Here is a 22255-nt window from a genome sequence, read left to right on the forward strand (position 1 = left end):
TGTACTGACTTCCAATCAAATGCTGTCACCACTAGTGGCCCTCATCCCACCCTGCCCCATTCCAACTTCATGAATGAACACAGAGGACCATCATCATCCAATGCTTTTTTAATTAACAGTAAGATCCAGGGTTAGTTTTTGTAGCCTCTGCTGGCCCTTCGGCCTCTGGCGCGCTCAAACTTCCGGCCCTTGGAACGGACATAGGGTCTGTGGGGAAAGGAGGAAGGTTAGAGAAGCCCAGCTCATTGGCTACTAGGACCTGTCACACTGGAAACAGCCTTCGCAGTAACCATCCACCCCTCAGAAGTGGCAAAGGCCCTGGCTAGCCCAAAGTTGTGACCACCCCCCATCCAGTGAACTCAACATCCTAGTGGCCACTATGGGTAACAACTACCAGAGGCCAAAGCTCTTGATACTCACTTGGTATGGCTGTGTGGGGTTCCTGGGGCCTTGCCAAAATGTCGGTACACCTCTCGGCCCTTCCGAGGACCAGACAGGAGCACAGTGCCCCGGCCCTTGGGAGACTCCAGGGCCAGCTGGTCAAAGGTGAGGATCTTCCCCCCAGCCTTGAGGATGCGACTCCGGGCCCTGCTGCTCACCCGCAGTGCACACACCTGAGAAGGCACACACCAGAGGCTGTGGGGATTGTCACACGCCCCCCCCCCCAGTGGCGGACTCTGATAAACAACTGCCACTAAAGTCTCCCCAGGAGATGGCAAGCACCCTCAATGCTTTCAGTGCAAATGGACTCCAAAGCATCATTCTGCAGTGGTGAGGGACACAACGAAGAGCAGCTTTGATTACAGCTCCCATGGCAGGGTAGCACCGGCACATAGCAAAGCCCCCCAATTGGCCGGAGACATGTCCCTTGGGCCCACGCTGGTCACTTACCTTCAGCTTGGGAACTTCCAGAATCCGCACATCATCTGTGACCGTCCCCACAACCACAGCAGTCTTGTTCTCCCGGCCAGGAAGCTTCATCTTTCGTATCTGACGGGGGCAAGCCGGTTAAACCAAACAGCCAAGACCCCCACTGGCTGAAGCCGACCTCCCTCCAGTGACAGGGCCCCAAAAGCTTGCCAGCTATCACTGATTTGGAATCTCTCTCTCCAACCTCAGAAGTGACCCAGGTCAGAGAAATCCCCAGGTAGAAAAAGACCAAGGGCTTATCACTTGGAGAGGCAAAGTAGAGAGGCCAAAGCACAGAGCATCCTCTGCTGGCCTTACCCCCCCCAATGTGTGACGCGCCTTCTGACTACTAACCATCCGGGACAGGGACAGAGGTGGCCGGTTGGTTCGGCTCATGAACAACCTCTTCAGCACAACCTGATTGAAGGTGGAGTTGGTCCTTCTGGCCAAAAACCTGTACAGCTGCAAGGGAAAGGAAAAGATTGAGCATGGGACTGCCTGCCCCCACCCCACCCCCAAGCCAGGACCCTAACACAGCTCTCCCATCCCGCTCAACTCCTGGTGATGTGGGGGGTTGGGGCATTGTGTCCAGGCTCCTCCTCTCCCCACCCCACTCATTTTGGGAGCTGTAATTTGGTGTAGCACCCCGGGCTTACCTTGACAAGCAGCCGCAGGTAGATGTCCTGGCTCTTGGGCTCCTTGCGCCGAACCTTTCGGTCCTTGTTGTGGCGAATGTCAACACCCTGTGGGAGGTGAACCACCATGGAGCCAATTATCAGAACCAGTGCCCTGTATCTTTGATGATATTTATACCTGTTTGTATCTGTAACTTTTAGGCTACTGAGTCGACAATACAAACCCCAAAGGATTCAAACTAGAGGAAGAAGACATTTCCCACCCACTGACAAGTTCACTTAACACACACAAGTGATGCTTTTGTCTCGGCTTGGAACCATTCCTCCCAGAGTCCAGAAACTCACTGAAACACTGTCTCGGAGTAAAAACTGAGCTGCACAAGACATGCGGCTGGCTCAGAGTCCCTTAGAGCTCTTGCTTAGCATGTAAAGGCCCTGGTTCTGGGCCCAGTATGGATGGGAGTTCAGATCCCTGTAAAAATGTTAGCTTCTATTTTTGTTTTCAAAACTAGCTCCCAATCTGGAGAACAGTCAAAAAGAAGCCAACAGTACATTCTAGACGTGGAGACATGTTTGTGACAAAGCCTTGCACTACCTACTTCAAAACAACCCTAGAAAGACAAAGTGCTCCGGTTAATTTTCTCCCCCACTTGTTTCCCAAGCCGTGAGCATCCATAAGTAGTTACTGAGATACTAACAGCGGTTTCACTGCACCTTCAAGGCTCTTCATGAACGTCTTCCCAACACACAGGGCAGGGACAGGATTACTACACACCAAACACACTAGTAGCACTGTCCCGGGAAGGACTGACGTCCGCTTGTCCCCAAACCCGGCAACGTGTAGTGGCTCCGCTCATCGTAGCACTCAACTTCCCAATGGCAAGTTAGGAAACAGGGACACTGGGAGCAGCGATCCCGCCTGGAACCCCAGCACTCGAAAGATTGGTGCGAGGGAGCGGCCGTGGGCTCGAGGCCGGAATGGACTCACTGGGAGCTGCAATCAGCCTGGCTCATAGAACCAAACTTTGAAAGGAAGACGACGAGCCTCGGGAGGCGCCCGGGGCCGGCCACCGGCTCCGGCAAGTCCCGATCGAAGGCCCTAGCCTGTCCCGCAGTTCCCCTTGGCACCGCATGCACCCCTCCGTCGCGCTACGAGCGGGACTTGCTGAGGATGGCAGCGGATGGGCCACTCGGGGAGGCCGCTCAGCGAGCTTACCATGATGGCGCCTCCTGCTCAGCCAGGTCCGGAAAGACGGAACCGCGCCGGAGTGGGCGGGGAAAGAGCGGCCTGCGAGACGCACTCGTGACGCAATGCGGGACACTCTACCCAGAACTAGCGTCTCTGTGGTGCACGGGTGACGTCACATGAGCGCGACGCGGAGCTCTACCACAATTTGGGTTTCTCGATGGTATGTGGGAGGACCGACTAAACCGAGGCTTCCAGAACCAAAGAGAAGTCAGCCGGAGGAAAGGGCTGGGACTCGGAGCCTCTCTGGCCTTTCCCCATCCCTGCTCTAACACTCTCCAGGGGTAAAGGGACCTGAGAATCAGAGACATGCTCGGAGCTTGCTGGACGAGTCGCGTGGTGACTCTCTGGCCGCACGCCGACCGCTTCTCGGTGGCTCGCGGAGGACCCGGTGGACTGTGTGTCGAAGGTGAGGCTTATCCTGGCCTGAAGAAAAAGCTCATCTCACACTTCCTTAAATTCTCGGCTGCCTTTTTCTTATGCTCAACTTACTAAACGGAACTGAAGTTCAGGAAGTCCTACTAGATCTCTCACCCGAGACTTTCTTGCTACTATTCAACCCATAATACCTTATTATTATTATTTAATATTTTGTGTTGAACTTTTCCCCCTGCCCTTAGATGACCTCTTCTCGGATCTCTCCTTTGTTTTCGTCCTTAGGGACAGCTTTTTTTCACCCTTTCCTAAACCAGACTGGTTGAACTGGCCCAACATTTTCGTACATATTGATGTGTACATATTGATGTGCAGAGAAGGCACGCAGAGCTCCCGGTTTGGAAAGGGGGTAGATAACAAGCTCCAGAGAGACTGAAATAGAGACAATGACGGTGGTTGGAGGTGTGGAGGCCTAAGGGTGAGAAGGAAAAATGGTGAGGGAACCCCCGGCGGAAGGAGAGACAAAGATACAAAACTGAACAGTTGGCACCTCGCCATTTAGTAAGCTAGTTCTAGTGCCAGCTCTGTCCCCCACTCACCCCGCCCCCTTAAGTCAAGGTTTCACAAAGTTGTCCCAGCTGGCTTTGACTCACTCTTCCTGCTTCAGCCTCCGAAGTAGCTGGGATTACCGTCTTTCAACACTTGGCCTGGCTCTGCCATTTAAAGTTGTGATCTTGGGTAAGTCATTTTCTGTTTTGTGTTTTTCCTTGTTTGGAAAAAGAAAGTGATGAAAAAGACTCCCTGTTAGGGTGTCTTCCCTGATTGTATAGGTCTGTAAGTGTCTTCACTCTTTTGGTATGGAGTGTTAGGTAGGATATATTACCTGTACTTGGGTAGTACAAGACAGGCCAGCTGGATGAGAGATGCTGGCTCTGGGATACTGAGCCTGCAATGTGCCCTCCTCTTCAGAACCCCAACCTGGGCCTGCACAGGGAGTTAGCAAGACTCTTTACGAAGCCGCCTCTACATAGATGGCCTCCAGTTTGGGGCTCAGGCCCTGCTGTGACAACAGAGGCCTGGGTGCCCACTAGACACCTAAATCCAAGGGGCAATGGAACCAGGTAAGACTCTAGCTACAGAATAGGCTCTCATCCTGTGGGTCTGGGCCCTTTCACAGGGTCGTATATCAGCTATCCTGTATACCACATATTTACAGTTTGTAACAGTAGTAAAATTACAGTTATAGCAATGAAATGTTTGGGGGGGTCACCACAACGTAAGGAACTATATTAAAGGGTCCCAGCATCATGAATGTTGAGAAGCACTGGTCTGAAGTCTGTGGTTGTCATACCAAGGATGATAATGTCTGCCAGGGCCCTTCTGTCGCTGGCCCCAGACTTCCCCTGGGGGCAGGGTGAGCAGTCCTTTTCTCTCCCAGCTGGGCTTCTGAGGGCTCCGCAGGGCGAGGTCACTCAGTTTGGGTGAGTTAGCGTTTCCCCTTTCCTGTTCCCGTTTCAGCCTCTTTGGTCAGGGTTTTCTCGGCGCTCTGGCTGTATCCCGGGTTCTGCATCTCCCTGAGCTCCACCTCTTACGGGGGCAGATGCGATGCAAGGGGTATTTCGCAATAAGCAGACTCCCTCCTCCTCTTATTTTTTGCCTAAGAAGTTTTGTCCCTGCCTTAACAGAGTGTAGGTTAGTATGAGCAAGTTTTGTCCAGCGTGTGAGAGGTACGTTTAGACACCAGTGTTTGTGCGCACACACCCACACACCCGATTGTGTCTCCTGCCGCCCTTTCCTTGCCTGTCTCTGTCCACCTCTTTTTTTCCTTCCCAGCTCTGGGTTTCCAGTGCTTTCCCTTACCTATGCTGCTTTCTGGGGCCGTCTTGTCACATGGTGGTTTCCTGGGATGTTAATCTCATTCTTCCTCCCGGAAGGCTGTCGTCCAAATCAGTTTGTAAGTCAATGAGCCTCCCGAGCCTGGTTCATTCCAGAATGGTCTCCACCTGTGTCGATCATTTTCTGGGGCTTGTTTGACACAAGGTGTCACGCGACAGGCTCTAAGAGCAGAGGCAGCTCTTGCACTTCCTGATGCTTGTGCCTCAGCCTCCCTAGTTTTTAAGATTACAGGACACCATCACACTCTATCTCTGCCTTGCTCTGTTACCAACGTTGGAGAGTTGGTTGAAGAACTCCTCCACACCCCTTTTTATTGACTCTGTTGGGAAGGGCTTGTTTTGACCTTAACAAAGATGGCGGGCTAAGCTTTGCATTCGACCACATCCTTTCATCTACTGCCAGTGTGCCCTCACTTATAATGGGAGCTGCCTAGCTCGGCTGGAGCCCCGCCCGATTTCCTTCGACCGCCGCCTAGCCCCGGCGCGTAGTTATGAAGGCGGATGCCTCCGCCCCCCTGACCTCTCATTGGTGCGGCTCGGATTCGGGGCAGCCATTGGCTGGACGGACGCACACCCTTCCCCCACCCCTAGATGGGGGCGGTAGTGCAGACTCCGGAGGGGCTGCCGGACGACGCAGCGTGCGCGCAGGTTGCGGGGTTTGGGGTGACCCCAGAGGGGCCGACACTCACGCCTGGTGCGGAGTACTGGGAGAAATCTGGAAACGGCAACCAGGTCTGGCCCCGGGATAGAGACTCAGACCTGGTCCTGCGTTGCGGCCCTGGAGTGGTTGTACTGGCTAGGGAGACCGGGGACAAACGGTGGTGGGCCGGGAGCCTGTGGGTGGAGCCAAGATCTGGGGTCCTGGGAGACCGAGACCCAGCCTAGAATGGAGCATTCATAAGGCTCTGTGCTGGTGTCTGATTTGAGGGCCTCAGACCGGTCCCTACAGGTTTTAAGGGTGGGGCAGATTCACGGGTATTAAAGGAGTGGCCCAGAGCAGCGGGCAGAGGTAGATCCTCAGGGAGAATATTCATGGGGGCGTGTCCCAGGCTGCTGCGAGCCTGAGAAAGGTGACAAACTAGTCAGGCAACTGGGTTGAACTGCCCAAAGGTGAGCAGTTAGGAGGTTGGAACCTTCTACGGAGCCAGACCGAGAAGGGGCTCAGTCTTGGCTCACCTTCTTCCTGGAGGAAACTCGGCCAGACACCCAGGTTAGTGCTTCCAGTCAGACAAGCTGGTAGTCACTGCCTTGGGCTCCCACAGGTGGCTCCCCCTCTGACCTGTGTGTCATGTTCTTTCCCTTCTGTAACAGGCAGGAAAGCAACAGGTTTTCTTCACTGGAGAGAGAAACTTTTAAGTCCCCCCTCCCCAGCTCCCCATAGGGTTTATCTGCACAGTCCTGGCTGTCCGAACTCACTCTGTACACTAGGCTGTCCTCCAGTTCACAGAAATCGCCTGCTTCTACCTCCTGAGTGCCTGGATTAAAGGCGTGAGCCACCACTGCCCGGCTTCAAGTATTTATCAGCCTGTACCTCCGAAGCCGGTGCTTGTTCACTGTCCCTCTGCTTTTCAGAGCTGTCTCTTTCTTCTTTGTGTGTCTCCACCGGGCAGTGACTCGGTGTGTGGGAGGGGACAGTGTCTTCCCTCTCGGCCTATTTTCTCCTGCCTCTGTCATCCAGTGTCTCCCTCCCTTAAGCCTTTGTCTGCCCTTTAGTCTGACAGGTCGCTTGCTTTCTCTTTCTTCTGATTGGCATGGGTTTTGTTGTTGTTTTGAAACAAGACATTCCCCGGCTGGCCTCAAACCTGTGTTTTTGACTTTCTAGTTCTGCCTGTATGCACCACTATGCCTGACATTCAGGGAGTATTTATTAACTAGTTGTTGCAACAGAGTCCTGAATAATTTCATGCCTGCACACAGGCATTCTCCCCCCTCCCCCAATCTATGCGTTTCTGACTCTAAGGTACTCTTTTCCCACACTCCGTCTCCTTTTCACAGGTCTTTCCTGTCTCCCACCTACCAGGGGATCCTGGGTTCTGACCACTGTCTTCCTCCCTCCCCACAGAGGCTGGTCCAGGAGCGGATCACAAGCCAAGAGCCTAGGAGTGCTTGGAACTGAACCAGGGTCATGGCCCCACCACCACCACTGCCAGTGGCTGCCAGCACTCCAATCCTGCATGGCGAGTTTGGTTCCTACCCGGCCCATGGCCCACGGTTTGCCCTCACCCTCACAACACAAGCCCTACACATACAGCGACTACGCCCAAAGCCAGAAGCCCGGCCCAGAGATGGTCTAGTCTCTCTGGACGAGGTCTCGGGCTGTGGCACGCTGCAGAGCCGTAGCCCCGAGGACACTGCAGCCTACTTCTGCATCTACACCTACCCACGTGGCCGTCGAGGGGGCCGGCGAAGAGCTACTCGGACCTTTCGGGCCGATGGGGCCACCACTTATGAGGAGAATCGTGCAGAGGCCCAGCGCTGGGCCACTGCCCTCATGTGTCTCCTCCGAGGAGTGCCTCTGTCAGGGGACCAGGGTGAGATGCTGGGCCAGGGCCATATGGGTGTTGCCATGTGTTCCCATGCCTCTGTACTTTGTGTCTTTTGGGTCTGTCTCAGAAGAATGAGACACAGCAGAGAGAAGCCCAGTGAGGGCCTCTGCTGTTGGCGCCATTGTCTGCTCCTCCCTTGACAGCTGAGTAAGTCTGGTAGGCGAGTGTCAGCAGGAGGCTGAGAATGCCAGGTACAACCCAGGTCGCTAGGACCTTCAGGCAGCTCAGAGGTCCTGGAGCTCCACTGCCTTTCCAGCAGCGCCCCCTCACCCAGGGTGCCTGCTTCCTTCCTGTGTGACCCTCACTGCTTAGGGGCTCACTGACAGGAACCCGATGCTGGTTAACAGTTGTCCAGAGATCATGCCTTTCCCCACCTGCCACATACTGGTTCAAAGGGCACACACTTGCTTTCACAACTCACGCTTTGTCGTAGCACCTGTGAGAAAAAACTGGCTGGACCTCACTGGCCAGGTGACAGCAGGGAGGCAGAAACTCCCAGCAGGCCTTGGGAACCTCCCCTTTCCCTATCAAGTAGCCTTGGACCCATTTACAGATACTGTTGCTAGGGAGGAGGCAGGATCTCCAGCCTCTCCAAGATTCAGCCTTTCCTTTCTCTCCGCTTCAGAAATCACCCCTGAATTGCTGCCCCGGAAGCCCAGGCTGCTCATATTGGTCAATCCTTTTGGGGGGCGGGGCCTGGCCTGGCAGCGCTGTATGGACCACGTGGTGCCCATGATCTCTGAAGCTGGGCTGTCCTTCAACCTCATACAGACAGGTAGGGCTGCTGGCAGTAGGGGTAAGAGGGTTGCTCCTGGATTTTCTGGAGGGCGGGATAGAAGAGGAGGCCTCTCGACTAACCTTTTGATTTGCCCCCTTAGAACGACAGAACCATGCCCGTGAGCTGGTGCAGGGGTTAAGCCTGAGTGAGTGGGAAGGCATTGTCACTGTGTCTGGAGACGGGCTGCTTTACGAGGTAGACCTGCAGACACCCTGGTCCTGCCCTGGGGGTAACTGAAGAGGGAGGCCAGGACCCAGGCCGTCCTATCCCAACTGCAGGTGCTGAATGGGCTCCTTGATCGGCCAGACTGGGAAGACGCCGTGCGGATGCCCATTGGTGTCCTCCCCTGTGGCTCGGGCAATGCACTAGCTGGGGCGGTGAACCATCATGGCGGGTACGTTGACTATTCCTGAGGGATACCTGCTAAAGAGAGGGACGAGTCTTTGGGACTACAGGGCTTGATATCTTCTCGTCATCCTGCTACCCCTTACCCTGGCCCACAGACCACCTTCCGTTGGGTGCTTACAGGGGCTCCGGGATGTGTCCCTGATGGCACGGCTGCTCCCGCCTTTCTCCTTTACCCTTCTTGTCTCACTCCCCATTGCTCTTCCCCACTGTGACACCTTTCTCTGATTTTGAAGGTTTGAGCAGGTTGTCGGTGTTGACCTGTTGCTCAACTGCTCGCTTCTTCTCTGCCGTGGTGGCAGCCATCCTCTGGACCTGCTCTCTGTGACGCTAGCCTCAGGATCCCGCTGTTTTTCCTTTCTGTCAGTGGCCTGGGGATTCTTGTCAGATGTGGACATTCATAGTGAGCGCTTCAGGGCCCTGGGCAGCGCTCGATTCACACTGGGTGCAGTGCTAGGCCTGGCCTCGTTGCATACCTACCGTGGACGCCTCTCCTATCTCCCCGCTACCACAGAACCAGCCTTGCCCATCCCAGGCCACAGTCTGCCTAGAGCCAAGTCAGAACTAGTCTTGGCTCCAGCCCCAGCCCCAACCGCCACCCACTCGCCTCTACATCGATCTGTGTCTGACCTGCCCCTGCCCCTTCCCCAGCCTGCCTTGGTCTCCCCTGGCTCCCCTGAGCCCCTGCCTGACCTGTCCCTCAATGGTGGTGGTCCAGAGCTGACTGGAGACTGGGGAGGAGCTGGGGATGCACCTCTGTCCCCAGACCCACTGCTGCCTTCATCCCCCAACGCTCTCAAAACAGCTCAGCTTTCACCCATCGCTGAAGGGCCCCCAGAAATGCCAGCTTCCTCGGGGTTCCTGCCTCCCACCCACAGTGCTCCAGAAGCCTCTACCTGGGGCCCGACGGACCACCTCCTCCCTCCCCTGGGCTCTCCACTGCCCCAAGACTGGGTGACCATAGAGGGGGAGTTTGTACTCATGTTGGGCATCTTGCCGAGCCACCTCTGCGCAGACCTGATGGCGGCCCCACATGCACGCTTTGATGATGGCGTGGTGCACCTGTGTTGGGTGCGGAGCGGCATCTCACGGGCTGCGCTTCTACGCATTTTACTGGCCATGGAGCATGGAAACCACTTCAGCCTGGGCTGTCCACATCTGGGCTATGCTGCAGCACGTGCCTTCCGCCTTGAACCACTCACGCCTCGTGGCCTGCTTACTGTAGATGGGGAGTTAGTAGAGTATGGGCCAATACAGGCGCAGGTGCACCCAGGTCTCGCCACGCTGCTCACTGGGCCTGCAGGTCAAAAGCCGCAGGCCTGAATGAGCCTAAAAGCATCCCGAGTTGGTGGAACCAGCGCCCCATAGGCTAAGATATATCTTTTATAGGTAGAAGTAGGGCCCGCACTCAGAACTGTGAGGAGGGTGGAGAGTGGTCCTGACCCTCAGTTCCCAGAGGACCTAGAGGCTTGAGGGTGGGGCCTGCCTTTCTTGATGTCCAATGATGGGGCCTGGAATGTATGAGCTAGCAAGGCTTCTTCAGCTTAATGTCCAGCCAGGGTTTCTTCTTGCCTACTCCGGTGCCTCTATTTGACTGGCCAATCAGCCCTTGAGGGGCAGGTTCCCCCAGGTGGTCCCCAGATTTGCACTAATGTTCCTCCCCTGGCCAGTTAGGGATGGGATGTTCTGTGTCTTGTGTGTCCCTCTCCCTAGTCTAAAAAGCAATTGAAAAGGTCTATGCAATAAAGGTGTTGCTTTCCTCTAGGCCTTCACCCCTTCCACCTGATATCCCTTTCAGTTATTGTGGTCCTATAAGGGTAGCAGCAGCACCCAGCTTGGATGCAGCCTTGAGACAGAGCCAGTAGCTGCTTTGTCCGCCACAACAGCTGGCTCCCGGGTTCTCAAGATTTATTCAGGATTGTGTTGATGGAGGCGGCTGGATGGATGGGTTCCCCAACATGCTAAGAGCACACACAGGACCCTCCCCACCCCCACAAGGGAGGTGGGGGAAGGCTAGCTTTTTCTTAAAAATATAAATGTATTTGTCTGCATCATGACGTTCTTGGGGCACCTAGCTGGCCAGACCACTGGCCATGGGACAAGGAGGAAGGAGGGAGTCAGGTGTAAGTCTGAGCAAGGAACAGGACTCTGCCCTGGCAGGGTGGAGGTGGCCTCACAGTGTCCCGTGCTGGGCCTGGTAGCGTGAAAGCACAGCGCGGTAGTGGGACAGCTCCTGCCGCACAGCCACCACCTCCTGCCGCAACAAGGCGTTTTCCTTCTCCAGGAAGGCAGCCCGCACAGATATCTGGTTCTCCTTGAGTCTTCTTGCATCTCTCGACCTCTTGGCTGCTTCATTGTTCTTGTATCTCCGGCTCCAGTACTTCTCATCCTGGGGGTGGAGGGGTGGAAGGGGCACTGAGATACAACAAAAGGAACTCTGCGTATCTGATTCTGTACAGCAGTGAGGCCTAAGGGCTATTGGTCTTTGCTGGGACAGATACCCAAACTTCTGTTGTCTACTGCTCTGGTTGCTAAGAACAGGTCTCTGGCGGAAATAGATTCCAGGTGCACATATGAAAAAAAGCTGGTCTTCAAATTCTCCACTGCAGACAGCAAGATTCCCCACTTGACAAGGACCCATGGAAAGCTGGTTGCTATGGATGTTTGTTACCTAGCAACGAGGCCTTCAGGGTCTGAGGGGTTATCTCACTGAAGTGTACACTGCTCTAGACATCACCTTTCCAGATCCTGGTTGCTAAGGAAAGGTTGGATAGCTCCCCTAGTGATGGGGTTTGGTGTCCTGGTTGCCAAGGCAACCGCATCTCATCAGAAAGTAAACATGAGCTGTAAGTAGCTGCAGCCTCTCCCCTTGAACTGAGGTCAGGGAGCAGTTCCTCCCGTATCTGATTGATGGAAGAGTTGGGGGGGCGGGGCCTGCGGCTTCCCCTGAGGATCATACCATGGGTCCTTCACCCAGCTGGAAAGATGCTTCCCTAGGCTTCCTCTTAATTAAAGGTTCCAGCTTGTTAGGACACATCCATTTCCTAGCAACAGCTGAGCTCTGTAGCAGAAGAAAACCACTCGTATGGAAGAGGTTTCTTAGATGGAACTAGATGCTGGAATGGCTATGATGCATACAAGATCACGGCAAAGACATGAGAGACCTCAGTAAGAGCAAAACCAGAACACTAGAAAAAGACATTTGCTGCTGAAATCCCCACAAATTAGAATATGGCCGGTAAAGGATGACTTCCAGGTCCCTGGATGGCCACGTCTGCACCAAGGCAGAGGCAGTTCTACAGATGTTTCAGGTTGAAAGCCAAAGACCAGCTCCGGCGAGGCCAGCCGCTGAGAAGCCGAGCAGCGGGCCGATGGGACAGCCAATGAGAGCTGTAATTGGCAGCAGAGCCTCTTGGAACCTGAGCTCTTGTGCACAGGGAGACTGGCTTATGGGTCCAAGTGACTGGAGGTCACAATGAATGACACCATCTTCGTGACTCTCAGGACAAAACTTGTCCCCTGAAGCCTCATGAGCTAGGCTATGCCTACAGACCACGAAGCTCTGAGACCTCCCCAGAGAGAGAAGCTTCCGTCTGCTTTGGGGCGCTCACCTTCTGTTCCTCAGGCACCTGGACTTTCCTTGCCTTCTTCATGATTGGTTGAGGCTTCAATTCCTCCTCTGAGAAGCGGTGTCTCCGAGGGTCAAAAGTCTCATGGCCTGGAATGCTTGACAGGGCGAGATCAGCGGGATCAGGTTCAAAGGTCATTAGCACCTCCACGGTGTCTGGGTCCACAGGACTGGGTGTGTCCCTAGATGTCAAGCCTAGAGAAATACATTATCGCTTGAATGTGTGAGTAGTTCGGGGTCTGCGTTCTCAGAGCACCGCTCCCCCAAGCTTATCCACCACAGGGCAGGTTTTTTTCTGCTGTCTTAACACAAATCCTGTCAGGCATCAACCCTGTGACAAAGATGCTTTGCCACCGGAAGGCAACTCTATCATTGTAAGGCAGAAATGACTGGCCTTAAATATCCCGTGAGTCTTCTAAAACCTCTAAACTTCAGACTCAGTGTTATTTTGTTCCCACTGCCGTGTCCGAGTCCTACTTACTGTGCCCTTTCTCAGAGCTTAGACCTGTTAGACCCACTCCTAGGAGTGATGGAAGTTCCAGGAGCCTGGCTAAAAAAGGTTGAGTCCTGTGTCTTTAAGAACAAATAAGCTGGGGCCAGCCGAGGACACCAGTTCAGGGCCGCGTCACGTGTGGCCTACAGCTTCCCCTTTCCCCTCCTCCCCAACTAAGCACCCGCACGTTCCCGGCCCCGCCTCCTCGCGCGTGAGAGCGCGTGCGCGCAGCCAGGAGGGAGGACTCACGTGGCGAGGGAATGTGCAGCACTGGTTTTTGCCTGGAGGTCGGATCAGGGACAGGTGTACCCAGGCGTCCCACATCGAGACTCCTTGTCTTGATTGGGGTCGCCTCCCTTCTTGTTCCTTTTGGTCTCAGCTCCAACATCTACAATGATTCTACCCACCCATCCCGCGCTATGGGGGAGGATCGTGGGAGAACCGGCCTGCCAAGCTCTTTGCCATCCAGATTCCCACAGTTCTGAGATCCTAGGTCCCCAACACAGGAACATGGGAAAACTCCTCTGTAGAAGCCAGAAGAGGGATCCCGATATTCTCTTCAGCAAGACTGGGAGGCAGGATGCAACACCATCCACTTGGGGGATGGGGTGTGTGTGTGTGTAGGATCCGGGAACGTAGTACCCCGCTCTGGCCTGCTCGCTCCCATTTTAGGTGGCCTTGAAGTCCAGTCCCATCTCGTTTCCCAAAATTCTGGACCCAGACTCTGGAGATAGTACTCTCCAGTTAACTAAGGTGTTCTAAGTTTCTAGTCTTGGCTCCAAGAACATGAGGAAACTTTTGTCTTAGAGAAGAATACTGCCTCTCAGTGAATAATCCTTTCGCATTTGGGGACCCAAGTCCCCTAAAGGATCGCAGCATCTCATTGGGCAGACTTCCAAAAGTGTCGCGAGGCCCCGCCCCGCCCGACAGCCCCGCCCCTTCGCCGCACCTGCGCGGTGGCCGCCGGCGGCTCCCAGAGTGGCCCGCGCGGGGGCGTGCCCGGGCGAGGAGCGGGGGGAAGAGGAGCTGCAAGAGCCGGGCCCGGGGGAGGGCGCGGGAGTGCGCGCTGGAGAGGGTGCGGGCGACAGGCCCCCGGGGGGTGGCGGGCTCGGCGGTAGCCCGTGCTCCAGCAAGAAGGCGTCCAGGTCCACGTATTCCACGTCCCCGAAAGGCAATGTGCGTTCCCACAGCAGCGGCGCAAAAAGACTCGGGCCAGCCACAGGCCCTGAGCGCCCCCGAGGGGACCCACCGCCACTAACGGCCCCACTCGGGGCATCGGCTGGGCCCGCCGTTTCCAGGCCGGGTCCCGGGACGGGGGCTGAGGGCAGAGTTGCCTTGCGCTCCTTTTCCTTCAGGAGACCTGTAGGCCAGGGAGAGACCGGATGGGGTGGAGGGACACAGGAGGGACCCCAAGTTAGAGATATGGCGGAGATACAGAAAAGTGAGGAGACGGGAGCCGTACCCAGGGAGGTGGGTACAGGCAGGGAGAGAACCCAGAAAAAGAAGAGAGGAATAAAGACGGGGCTTGGGGAGACCCAGAGAGAAAAGAGAACAAGGCCCCAGCAATAGAGGGTCAGGGAAACGGGGACCCGGAGAGGGGAAAAGACAAAAGTATACAGAAGGATAGGGTTGGGGCCCGGGAGGGGATTAAGAAACACAAGCACAAGCGACCCAGAGAACGAGGATGGAAGTTTAGAAGAAGGGTTTAGTGACAAGGTGGGTGAAAGGTTGGGCAGGTGAGAAAGAAAAAGTGACAGCTCAGTAATTCTCCCACCCCCAGCACCCTCATCCCCTCCCCCACAGTCTGTTGGGGCTGGAAGGGGCTCCAGTGCTCAGGCACATTCCTCATCCCTAGTTTCCATGTGACCCTGCGAGGCTCCGCCCAAGCCCGTGTCTGCACCGTGTGAGCATCCGACACACCCCCTCCCTTCCCCTAGGACTCCAGGGGTCCAGACGCCGAGGCCAAAGGGAAGAAAGAGGGGTCTGGCACCTAAACTCTGTCCTCAAGTAGGAACACTCCAGGGACTTGACCCTTAGGCCCTCTAGGCGTCAGATTTGGTCCTGGAGGCTGATGGACTGGAAGACCTAAGTGACCTAATGAAGACTAGCAAAGATGGGACACCTAGCTGATAGATGCCATGGACCACCACCCCAACAGCTGAGTCCCTAACACAGTGGGACTAGAACTCACAGCTGGCCGGTTCTTTGGGCTTGCTGTTTCCCTGCAGAAGGCTCCTCAGTCCAAGCAGCGCTCCCCCGCCAGGGGGGGCCCCAGCCGGGCCACCCAGCAGCAGGGGGCCCGGGGTCCTGTCGCTCAGAGGCCGCGCCATTGCCGTGGACCTGCTCCCAGGTTCATGAGCTCACGGAGAGTCGAAGAGATGAGATGATATGTCAGTCACCCGCACTCTCCAGTGGTTCGGGCGAATGTGTCCCAGAGTCGGGCGAGCGCGGCGTGCAAGCCTCCAAGATCAGGACGCTTCAAATCCTAAGAGCGCTGCGGGGGTTCAACCAGTCAGTTCTGCAGAAAGGTGCAACTCAAAGACTGTCCCGGGAGGCTCCTATAGTCTGGGCGAGTGGGTGACCAAATCAAGCAGCTGTCTCTTTGCAACTGTGGGTCCCCAAGGGACACAGGCGCGCGCTCCTTCTGTACCAGGTGGGCGAGACTCTGGCTCTAGCCAATTTTGCACTTCTCGCAAAGAAAGGAGCTTTGCAATCTGCACCCAGAGGTGTGCACCCAGGGGCGGAGGAGGGGGCAGGAGGAGGTGGCAGCCTTGAGGCGTGGCCAAAGCAAACTTCTTTCGCGGAAAAAAAAAATCTAAACCAAAACACCGGACGCCAGAGCGCGCGCCCCTCCTCCGGGCCCCCTCCCTCCACTTGGGCCATGCACCCCAGCCGCGTGCCTTCCTCCGCTGCTGGCACGAACCAATCACGTCTCGAGCCCTTGAGACGCTCAGCCAATGAGATGAAGGGATATGCCAAGGCCCTGGAGGCGCGTGAGGGGCTGAACTTGTGGAGTTGCTTCGCCTTTTGGAAGAAGGCGGGACACTGACCTATATTTGGCCAATGGGAGGAGGCGCTGGAGGCGGGACCGTGACCCACTTCGGGCCAATGAGGCAGGAAGAAGGGGGAAGCACATGGCTTTGCGCGTGCTACCGGATGCGGGTGTGGGGCAGGAGGGGTGCCTCTTAAAGGAGTCGAGTGTTTACAGACTCATTGTTTGAGGGAAAAAAAGCAGAACATCAATTAGAGCAGATTAAGGCAGAAAGAAGTGGGCTTCGGGAAGGATTATTTTTTTAATATCTAGATGTTCCTCAATCGCGACTGATAAACCACCGAGAAACCGGAAACATTCAGTCCTTTTAATAGCTTTGTTTTGGGGTGAATCCCCTCCCCTCAGAACAGGCGGGCGTAATCCTCGTTGGGGAGTCTCAGCGACCGTGAGGACCACCGTCCACTGCAAAGGGAAGCACCGGCTTGAGGGGTGTGGGAGCTGAGCACATAGGACTCTACTACAGTCAGGCTGCTAAGGGGGAATGGAATATACCAAGTTGGGGAAATGGTCACCTCCTGGACTAGACCATGTAGGGAGGGAAGAAGGCCACATGGGACGTGCAGAATAGGCTGGTTTGCATAAAGGTACATGGAGAGGATATGGTCATCTGGGCTGTACCATGTTGAGAAACCAGACAAGAAACCAAGCGATTTCCTGGGGCAGAGCCACACTGGCAGTAAGAAAGCCAGAGGGATTGTACCCCGCTGATTCTCAGAAAGGGAATAGCTGAAAGACTACAGTTCTAAGTAGGGTCATACCATTTGTAAACAGGTGACTTGGACCGTACCATCTTGGCAAGTAACAGTAGGCAGAGGGCATGGACCAGTATGTAAGGAAAACAGGTGTCAGGCCTTAGACTAAGCTGCAAAGAGGGGTGGGCTGCAGCATGCTGTTCCATATGGAGAGGTGAGAAAGGACAAGGGATGTATCACACTGAGACAACCACTGGGAATAAATGCAGACTATCAGGACGTGGAGAAGGAGGGGACACAATAAGCATACCATGCAGGCGGTAGTTGGGGCCTCGGCAGCGCCTCTCGGGATGTCGGGGGTCCCTGTTGCCCCTCAAGGCTCTGTGGGCCAGGGGCTGCAAGGGCCGGCCATTACCACTGAGGCTCTGGAAGATCTGGGAGGGGGGATTCTGGCTCAGGAGTCTCAGGGAGTGCATCTGCCTCAAGAGAAACCATGGGTGAGTGGACGGGGTGGTGCTCAGGACAGGAGTAGCATGCACACACGGGGGTCAGTCACCTGGAGGGAGGTAATATTGAGAGCCCTGTCGATGAGGATCCAGGTGACAGTCTCAGAGCACGGAGGAGTGCTGAGAGATCCCTGATAGGTGATGAAGCCGAAGGATTCTGGGAACAGGAGCTCCAGGCTCAGGTCTTGAAGAAAGTAGGCATCATCTGCGCAGACATCAAGTCAGCGTGAAAGGGGGGTCCCAGATAATGCACGGGGACTTAGTTATGTCTGTTGCCGTATGGAGACTGAATGTAAGGCTTTGGACATGCTAGGCAGGTACCACTGCTCCAGGCCCCCATTCCCTCACCGGGAGATTGTGACCAGGCGCTCGTGACCAAGCTGCATCATCTCCAGCCACTCTTCCCTTTCTGTCATCACACTGCTCTTGCTAAGTAGCCCAGGCTGGCCTTGAACTCACTCTGTAGCCCACCCTCCTTCCCCAGCCTTCCTAGGAGCTGGGACGCCACCCCCAGCTTGGGGGACTTACTTTTGTAGGAGATTCGGGTGATAGTGTCCCGGTTGAGAAGACGACTGAGGAATGGGTTGGAACTGCCAGCCACCTACGTGGGAGGCACGAGGCGAGGGAGACGGCAGCCCAGACCTGCTCCACAAAGACCCACCACCCCAGGCTAGCCTCCCAGCCTCCCTGTCCCTCACACCCTGGAAGCCAGTTGCCCTCCTTGCCTCCCTCACATTGACAAAGAGGCTGAGAATGGCCAGGCCATTGGGGCCCCTTGAGGCAGCACTGAGGTTCCCATAGAGTTCTTGGTTGAAGTGGATTAGCTGCACCTGGGGAGGAAGAGGAGGCACAGAGAAGGGTTTCTTAGCGGAAGGTTCAGAGACGATGGTGGTTTCAACTCTCAGGGCTTTGGTGTCCAGAACTGCACCGGGGATTAGTACTTAGGGTAGGGAGAGGCGGCCCTGAGTAGCAGGATAGGGTGAAGCATAAGCGAAGAAACCAGGGTGATCTAGTGTTGGAGGGTCAGGTGAGGGGGTCACCACCTCAGCGGAGAAGCCTTCGTGGTTGATCTGGTGTTCAGAGCCGGCACCATCTCGAGCTCCAAATAGCAGCCGTAGTTCACTGAGTCGGTGGCTATAAAGAAGGGGACCCCCAGACACATTGACCACAGGTCGGGAAGCAGGTAGGAAGGAGACATGGCGGCCAGTGTTGTACAAGGTTCCCCGGAGCTGCAGGAGAGGTATAAACTATTGGGGGACACAGGGAGAGGAACCTCTCCCACCCTCCACTCTTATTCCCTGAGTCCAATGATTATCTAATATAGCTTGGGCATCAGCTACTCCCCAGGCTCAGACCATATCTTTTGAGGTGCTTAACACCAGTGTCTTAATTCAGTTAACAAGTACTGAACTGCCGGGCAGTGGTGGTGCACACCTTTAATCCCAGCACTTGGGAGGCAGAGGCAGGCGAACTTCTTAGTTCAAGGCTAGCCTGGTCTACAAAGTGAGTCACAGGACAGCCAGGGCTATACAGAAAAACTCTGTCTCAAAAAAACCAAAAACCAAAAACAACAACAACAACAAACAAAAAAGAAAGAAAAAGAAAAATGAAAAAAAAAAAGCTCCTAGCCCCGATTTGAGGTCTCGTGGGCAGTTATGGGGATTTGCCATAGTTTATTTATTATTTTTGTTGTTGTTGTTGGCTTTTTGAGACAGGGAGGCTTTGAATCGTCCCTCCCCCTGCCTCAGTCTTTGGGTGGTTGGGATGATGGTGAACTCCACAAGAGGGTGGGGGGCTTTGGTTGGCTGGACTTGCAGGACACAGAGCTGAAGGCCGAGCAGGAGGACTGGATGGGGGAGGACAATGGTGGACAGGACCCCGCGAGCCTAGTGAGAAAGCCGGCCTGAGGCACTGGGGTATGGCGGAGAAAATGACGCTGGGGCTTCTGGCTCATGGTGCCAGCGCTTCTACAGAAATGGTACTGCAGAGAGCCTCCTGAGTACAGACACTGAGACCATGTCACTTGGCCGGATGGCTGTGTGACCCCAGGCAAGTAACATAAACTCTCTGGGCCATAAAAGAAGGCTAATAAGATAGTAGGTTATTGCGAAGATGAGTGGGTTTGTTTAGCCTTTTCAATGCTTCTGTTTTCACTGCTTGGGTAAACATGAGAAGCTGAGGAAAGCAGTGGGAAAGGGCAAGCCAGGTGATCTTCAGAGAGTAACTTTTTATTCCCCATGGTTCACCATCCACCTCAGCCCAGGTCCCCTCTGCTTAGACCCGCCCCACTGCAAAGCTTACCTTCTCTCCCCCGGTGCTGAGTCTGAGTGGGGGCAGAAAAGGGTCATAAAGAACCCGCTTCAGCTCCACATCCACGGGGCTCTGCCGCTTCCCCACAGCACACAGGCTCCAGGCAGCGTTCACCAGGCCCCAGAAGGGAGGCCCTATGGGAACAGAAATAGGCTGGATTCCAGGCAGGACCTGCTGTGTGGATTGGGGCAGGGATAACCCCAGCTGAAGGAAGAAAAGAGGGAGGAAATCTGGAGCTTTGGGTCTAAGAGAGAAAGGACATGAGAGCCAGAATCCTGATTCCTCGAAGAATTTTGGAATCCTTTCCTAGGAGCTCATAACCGCTCCAAGCCTTGTTCCCATCTTTAAAAGGGCTATGTGAAAACAGAACTACAACTCCCAGTAGGCCTCAGGGGTGAAAACAACTCATCAATCTCCGGCCCGCCCCGTAGCCCCATGGGAGTTGTAGTTCTTTTAGTCTCCCAGGTCCCACAGCTGGATAAGAATATTAGGGGAGAAGAGTTATAAAAGAGGACTTCGAAGCCCGGGGCGAGGGGGCGGGACAGGGACCTGCGCTACCGAGTCTGTGCCTTCCAGCAGGAATAGGACCTGTCTATGGCTGCAAACACACACATTTCTCCACCCCCACACTTTCCTTGCACTCACTCCCACTCACTACTTGAAATGCGCATGTATAATGTCCCATGGTGAGCCGCTGAGGTTCAGAGGCTGGGCCCCACTCCTGAGGGAAGAAGGCAGGGGTTGGGAGCTTTGGCCCTATGGAAGATGAGAAGATCGAGGACCCAGACTCCTGAACCTAGGGAAAACGGCGCCTAGGGATATGGGGTCGGGCTCTGGGTCTCCACCCTGTTTGCACCTGGCACGAAGTTTCCCTGGAGATTCTCCTTGTAGCTCCACCAGTCCTCGGGATCAGGTGCAGGTCCGATGTGAGCTGGGAAGAGAGCAGCTGCATCCCTCTCCTAGGCACCCCACCGCGTCCCTCCCTCAGAGGATGCTGCCAGGACCCCCAGGTCTTACCTGCCGCTCCCAGTGCGGCCCAGAGTACCAGCGCTTGAGGGGCGCTCAGGCGAGCGGCACCCCCCATCCAAGAGGCCTCGGAGCGACCCTTTCCCAGCGCCCGACCCCCTAGCTCTTCCCTCCCCTCCTCTTGGGACTTCCAGCCTGGCTGTCCCCAGAACGGGATCCCCAGCTCCCGGGATGCAGGGGCTGGGACCGTGTACCCCAGAGCCCGTTTGACGCTCACTCCTCCGCCCGCCTGGGCCCGCGCCCTGCACTCTCTCTACCTCCCGAAGCTGCGATCGCCCTCGCCGGCCCCGGGTCCCTCTCGGTGCCAATGCACACCCCCTCTTCGCTCTCAACCAGAGAACCTGGCCGCGCACTCGCCGCGTGCGGTCCTCTCCCTCCGCCTCCTCCCTCACCCTGCCTTCTCTTCTTCCCTCCGTCCTCTTCCTCCTCCCTATTCGACTCTGCCTTCCCTTCTTCCTTCTATCTCACCTCCTCCCTCGCCCTGCGCTGCCTCTCCCTCTTTCCATCTCCACCTCCTCTCGTCTTCCCCACCCCCTCTTCCATCACCTCTGGTCCTGCTTCCCTCTTCCCCACCCACTTGCTCCCACTGGTTTGATGTTTGGTTGGGGGGTCTCCGCAGTAGAAAGGGCCGCACCCCTGGGCCCAGCCCTGGAAAGGAAGGTGCAGTGTAGCCGACGGAGCCCGAAGCCCCCAGCTCCAGGTGCCAAGGCTAGAAAGGACCGGGCGCTAGGGGCCTGGCGTGCAGAAAACCTGCTGGTCAGGACGGGGAGGCAGAGGCTTGGGGGACTGGAGGGTGAGAAGGCTGGAGGTGAGCTGATGCTGGAAAGGAGGGACAGGGTGCCCTGAAAGGGGGCCAGGGGGGAGCAAGATGTCAAGTAGCAGGGAAAGACAAAAATAGACACAGGGAGACTTTATGGTCAGGGCTGGGCAAGAAGGAGAGACAAATAAAGAGACACATTACAGAGACACAGAGAGAGTGCTTAGAGACAAGCGAGCAAGATGCTATGCAGAAAGGAAAGAGAGATAGAGACTAAAAAGCATGATGTTGGGTCATAGGAAAAGAGACAAAGGCATAACTACATAGAGGGAGCATGGTGGTTCTCACTTCCCATCCCTGCATGCAGGAGGCTGATTGGAAGCCATCCTGTGCTACACTGTAAGACCTTGTCTGAACAAAACAACTAACAGCTCACAGAAAAAAAAAAAAAAATGAATAAGTCACAGAAGGACAGAGAGGTGGAGAGAGGCAACCACCAAGAAATACAGTAGAGATAAACACAAGGAGACCCACCCATGGGATTAGAGGAGCCCGGTGGGCCAGCAAGAAGGATGAAGACGGAGTGGAATGAATGCAGATACAGAGACACATCGGGAGATACCAAGGCACAGAATAGAGAGAGAAAGATCATTTAGGCCAGAAATGGAGGGCAGACAGAGATCCAAAGATACACAGACAGCAAGTATAAAAGAACAGAGAAGGCGACCTGGAGCCTCACAGAAGGGACCCCATATATAGAGTCTCTCCTGCACAGAGCAAGACAGGAGGACAGAAGCCCAGGCAGAGGAGAGGGCCTAGTCACAGACCAAATGACTTGAGGAGAGCACCTAGGACAGAGGGAGGCAGGCAGGCAGGCAGATGTGATGAGTTGGAGAAGCTCATGTTGGAGACCATCATGTCTCCAAAAGCAAGGCAGCACAGGAAAGGAGTACAGGGAGCAGCAGGGAAGAGGGAGGGAGCCCAGGGCACTGACAGAGAGAT

The 22255-nt window shown here is 55.4% G+C and overlaps 4 protein-coding genes across 12 annotated transcripts; 1 reads left to right on the forward strand and 3 right to left on the reverse strand.

Annotated features, from left to right (window-relative positions):
- Positions 1–93: 93 nt before the first annotated feature.
- Positions 94–2865, reverse strand: Rpl18 (ribosomal protein L18). Its single transcript, XM_021166946.3, has 6 exons — positions 2761–2865; positions 1566–1652; positions 1264–1371; positions 892–990; positions 421–614; positions 94–207 (listed from the first exon to the last, which is right to left on the reverse strand). Exons 1-6 carry the CDS (start codon positions 2761–2763, stop codon positions 132–134), a joined length of 567 nt encoding a protein of 188 aa, XP_021022605.1. The 5' UTR covers positions 2764–2865; the 3' UTR covers positions 94–131.
- An 87-nt stretch (positions 2866–2952) lies between these two features.
- Sphk2 (sphingosine kinase 2) lies at positions 2953–10575 on the forward strand. Of its 5 annotated transcripts, XM_021166942.3 has the most exons (7): positions 2953–3199; positions 3833–3903; positions 7123–7591; positions 8232–8381; positions 8485–8579; positions 8663–8778; positions 9026–10575. In XM_021166942.3, the coding sequence occupies exons 3-7, from the start codon at positions 7186–7188 to the stop codon at positions 10110–10112; spliced, it is 1854 nt and encodes a 617-aa protein (XP_021022601.1). In that variant the 5' UTR covers positions 2953–3199; positions 3833–3903; positions 7123–7185; the 3' UTR covers positions 10113–10575. The 5 variants fall into 5 exon arrangements, with proteins under 5 accessions (XP_021022601.1, XP_029335126.1, XP_085697856.1 ...); XM_029479266.2 differs by lacking the exon at positions 3833–3903; XM_085841730.1 differs by lacking the exon at positions 2953–3199 and having other exon boundaries at positions 3210–3903.
- A 232-nt stretch (positions 10576–10807) lies between these two features.
- On the reverse strand, positions 10808–15715 carry Dbp (D-box binding PAR bZIP transcription factor). 4 transcript variants are annotated; one of them, XM_021166945.3, is made up of 4 exons: positions 15102–15715; positions 13860–14270; positions 12401–12612; positions 10808–11178 (listed from the first exon to the last, which is right to left on the reverse strand). In XM_021166945.3, exons 1-4 carry the CDS (start codon positions 15238–15240, stop codon positions 10963–10965), a joined length of 978 nt encoding a protein of 325 aa, XP_021022604.1. In that variant the 5' UTR covers positions 15241–15715; the 3' UTR covers positions 10808–10962. The 4 variants fall into 4 exon arrangements, with proteins under 4 accessions (XP_021022604.1, XP_085697857.1, XP_085697858.1 ...); XM_085841731.1 differs by lacking the exon at positions 13860–14270 and having other exon boundaries at positions 15102–15709; XM_085841732.1 differs by lacking the exons at positions 13860–14270; positions 15102–15715 and adding an exon at positions 13160–13815.
- Positions 15716–16255: 540 nt separating this feature from the next.
- Ca11 (carbonic anhydrase 11 (inactive)) lies at positions 16256–20972 on the reverse strand. Of its 2 annotated transcripts, XR_015047953.1 has the most exons (10): positions 20488–20972; positions 20327–20401; positions 19462–19604; positions 18204–18389; positions 17895–17990; positions 17689–17761; positions 17211–17365; positions 16965–17130; positions 16721–16851; positions 16256–16364 (listed from the first exon to the last, which is right to left on the reverse strand). XR_015047953.1 is itself a non-coding variant. In XM_021167725.2 (9 exons), exons 1-9 carry the CDS (start codon positions 20552–20554, stop codon positions 16339–16341), a joined length of 987 nt encoding a protein of 328 aa, XP_021023384.1. In that variant the 5' UTR covers positions 20555–20970; the 3' UTR covers positions 16256–16338. The 2 variants fall into 2 exon arrangements, 1 of the variants encoding a protein (XP_021023384.1); XM_021167725.2 differs by lacking the exon at positions 16721–16851 and having other exon boundaries at positions 20488–20970.
- Between the last annotated feature and the right edge of the window lie 1283 nt (positions 20973–22255).

This window comes from Mus caroli, unplaced genomic scaffold (genome assembly GCF_978045245.1).
Source record: "Mus caroli unplaced genomic scaffold, Mus_caroli_1 scaffold_8, whole genome shotgun sequence".
Classification (NCBI taxonomy): Eukaryota; Metazoa; Chordata; class Mammalia; order Rodentia; family Muridae; genus Mus; species Mus caroli.

Coding starts and splice junctions, on each gene's coding strand:
- Rpl18 (XM_021166946.3), bottom strand. Junction 1,372..1,565: donor ACCTGCGGCTGCTTGTCAAG/GTAAGCCCGGGG, acceptor TTTCCCTTGCAG/CTGTACAGGTTTTTGGCCAG. Junction 208..420: donor ACCCCACACAGCCATACCAA/GTGAGTATCAAG, acceptor CTTTCCCCACAG/ACCCTATGTCCGTTCCAAGG.
- Sphk2 (XM_021166942.3), top strand. CDS start 7,186: ATGGCCCCACCACCACCACTGCCAGTGGCTGCCAGCACTCCAATCCTG. Junction 8,580..8,662: donor GAGACGGGCTGCTTTACGAG/GTAGACCTGCAG, acceptor TCCCAACTGCAG/GTGCTGAATGGGCTCCTTGA. Junction 8,779..9,025: donor GCGGTGAACCATCATGGCGG/GTACGTTGACTA, acceptor CTGATTTTGAAG/GTTTGAGCAGGTTGTCGGTG.
- Dbp (XM_021166945.3), bottom strand. CDS start 15,240: ATGGCGCGGCCTCTGAGCGACAGGACCCCGGGCCCCCTGCTGCTGGGT. Junction 12,613..13,859: donor CGCCGGCGGCCACCGCGCAG/GTGCGGCGAAGG, acceptor GTATTTCTCTAG/GCTTGACATCTAGGGACACA. Junction 11,179..12,400: donor AGGTGCCTGAGGAACAGAAG/GTGAGCGCCCCA, acceptor CTCCACCCCCAG/GATGAGAAGTACTGGAGCCG.
- Ca11 (XM_021167725.2), bottom strand. CDS start 20,554: ATGGGGGGTGCCGCTCGCCTGAGCGCCCCTCAAGCGCTGGTACTCTGG. Junction 17,991..18,203: donor ACGAAGGCTTCTCCGCTGAG/GTGGTGACCCCC, acceptor CTTCCTCCCCAG/GTGCAGCTAATCCACTTCAA. Junction 17,131..17,210: donor TCAATATTACCTCCCTCCAG/GTGACTGACCCC, acceptor CTCTTGAGGCAG/ATGCACTCCCTGAGACTCCT.